This window comes from Penaeus vannamei, chromosome 8 (assembly GCF_042767895.1).
Source record: "Penaeus vannamei isolate JL-2024 chromosome 8, ASM4276789v1, whole genome shotgun sequence".
In the NCBI taxonomy this organism is placed as follows: Eukaryota; Metazoa; Arthropoda; class Malacostraca; order Decapoda; family Penaeidae; genus Penaeus; species Penaeus vannamei.
Genome location: NC_091556.1, coordinates 1,591,830 through 1,594,329, shown reverse-complemented (window position 1 = coordinate 1,594,329; position 2,500 = coordinate 1,591,830). Strand labels below are relative to the sequence as shown.

Genomic DNA, 2,500 nt, shown 5'->3' with positions numbered 1-2,500 from the left:
CGAAGCGGGAAATGTCGCCGTAGAGATAAGACGCCGATTCCATCACCCAGAAGACATAGCGGGTGTGAGGGGACCTGGGGGGAGAGGGGGGGGAGGTGAGGGGGGGGAGGGATAGTGGTGATGATTGATGATGATTGAGGATGATTGAGGATGGTGATACTGGTATTGGTGAGGGATAGTGGTGATAATTGATGATAATTGATGATGATAGTGGCATTGGTGAGGGTGATGAGGGATAGTGATGAATAATTGATGATGATTGAGGATGGTGATGGTGATAGTGGTGTTGGTGAGGGGACCTGGGGGGTGAGGGGGGGGAGGGGGAGGGGAGGTGGTGAGGATAGATGGTGATGATTGATGATGATTGAGGATGATTGAGGATGGTGATACTGGTATTGGTGAGGGATAGTGATGATAATTGATGATAATTGATGATGATAGTGGCATTGGTGAGGGTGATGAGGGATAGTGATGAATAATTGATGATGATGATAGTGGTGATGATAGTGGTATTGGTGAGGGTGATGAGGGATAGTGATGATAATTGATGATAATTGATGATGATAGTGGTGTTAGTGGTGGTGACAATTAGGGCACTGATAGCAATAATAATAGTGATGTAACAGTGATAATGATAACAAAATTTATAATATAAACACTAGTATCAATAGTAATACCACTGCTCCTCCAAACCTCCCTTCTCCCCTCATACCCCCCTATCTCTCTACCCCTCCTCCAAACCCCCTCTCCCCCCATACCCCTCTATCCCTCTTCCCCATACCTCCCTCCCTTCTCCCTAAGCCCCCCTCCCTCCCCCTTCCCTCTCCCTCCCCTCTCTACTCTCCCTTCCCCTCCCCCATACTCCCCTATCCCTCTACCCCTCCCTCCCTCTCTTCACCCTAAGCCCCCTCCAAACCTACCCTCTCCCTCCTTCCCCTCCCCCAAAACCACTCCTCCTCCCCCTCCTCCACTCTCCGCCCCCCTTTCCTCCTATCCCTCTCCCCTCCCTTCCCCACCCCCTCTCCCCTCCCCACCCCAACCCACCTCCTCCCCCTCTCCACTCTCCCCACTCCCAACCCAATTCCTCCTCTCCTCCTCTCTCCCGCTCCCCCCACCCCCCACCCCACCTCCACCTCCTCCCCTCTCCCTCCCCCACCCCACCCACTTCCCCCTCTCCCCTCCTCACCCCACCTCCTACCCACCCTCCCCCCCTCTCCCCACCCCACCTCCCTCCCTCCCTTTCACCCCACCCACCTCTTCTCCGGCAGCGTCCTGTCCTTGCTCCTGAAGTGCCACACGACGGCGTCCAGCTCCTCCGGCCTGAACCGGTCCCTCGCCCCCGTCGTCATGCAGCCGTCCACCCTGCAGCCGGCGCGGACGAAGGGGGCGCGGCCGAATCCGAAGCCGAAGTGCTTCTGGTCGGAATTCTGGAGGGAGGAAAGGAGTTTGGAATTTCCCTCGTACGTTTGGGACGTGTAAATCAGCTGGGGTGGGGGTGTGGGGGGGATAAGAGCGTATAAAATATCATTATTATTGCTTTTGCTATCGTTATTATTGTATCATTAGCATTGTTATAATCATTATTGTTTTCATTATCATCATTAACATCATTTATTATCATTACTTTCACTATAATCATCATGAACATCATTTATTATCATTACTTTCACTATAATCATCATGAACATCATTTATTATCATTACTTTCACTATAATCATCATGAACATCATTTATTATCATTACTTTCACTATAATCATCATTAACATCATTACTTTCACTATAATCATCATTTGTATTGATATTGCTGCTGTTATCATTATCATCACCCTATTAGTTATTATAGGCCTTTTTTCCGGTGCCAAGAAACTGTCTAACTACACTAGAAAGTGTCGTTTTTTTCATTTGCGACACCTCAGGGCCGATCGCGACAGCAACTCTGCCGATGCTTCTACGCTGTTGCCACATGTGCGGCTCCACCCCCATTCCTAGGAATTGTACTCGAGTTGACGAATCTGATTTTGTTTTTGAATTGCATCAATTAACAAATCATTGGTTCACTGATGTAACATTAGGGAATAACAATAAATACAAGTTGTTAGTTATCAACATCTTCAAATTACAAATCAAACGACGGAAAACTAACGAAATCAGTTGAAAATGCGCGGGCCCTAAGCACCTCCCATCATACTTCTTCATTCGTCCATCGACACTGGTTTCGAAGGTCACACTTCTTTAAATATTTTGAAAATGACACTATTTATTGATTGATATCAACTACATTCAAAAGGATATATAAGTTTACGTCTGCATATTCAATTATACATACATAATAAGTAAAATGATTATGTAAAACCAAATATAAATTTTCATAATATTCTTTTAACCATTCGAACACATTCTGTAAATAAATCATGAGATACTTCCCCGTATATTATTCGTCATGGAACACTTTTGGAGGCCTGAATATTGCCCAAGATTAAAGCATAAATGATATAAGA

At 46.3% G+C, this 2,500-nt stretch overlaps 1 protein-coding gene across 1 annotated transcript in view; it reads right to left on the bottom strand.

Moving 5' to 3' along the window:
- LOC113817004 (alpha-(1,3)-fucosyltransferase C) overlaps positions 1–2,500 on the bottom strand; it is a 23,214-nt gene that overhangs the window by 10,263 nt on the left and 10,451 nt on the right. Inside the window, exons 5-6 of the mRNA XM_070124150.1 lie at positions 1,255–1,427; positions 1–74 (exon numbers count right to left, since the gene is read on the bottom strand). The exon at positions 1–74 is cut by the window's left edge and continues 55 nt beyond it. Of these exons, the coding sequence (XP_069980251.1) occupies positions 1–74; positions 1,255–1,427 (247 nt within the window). The remainder of the gene's footprint in view (positions 75–1,254; positions 1,428–2,500) is intronic.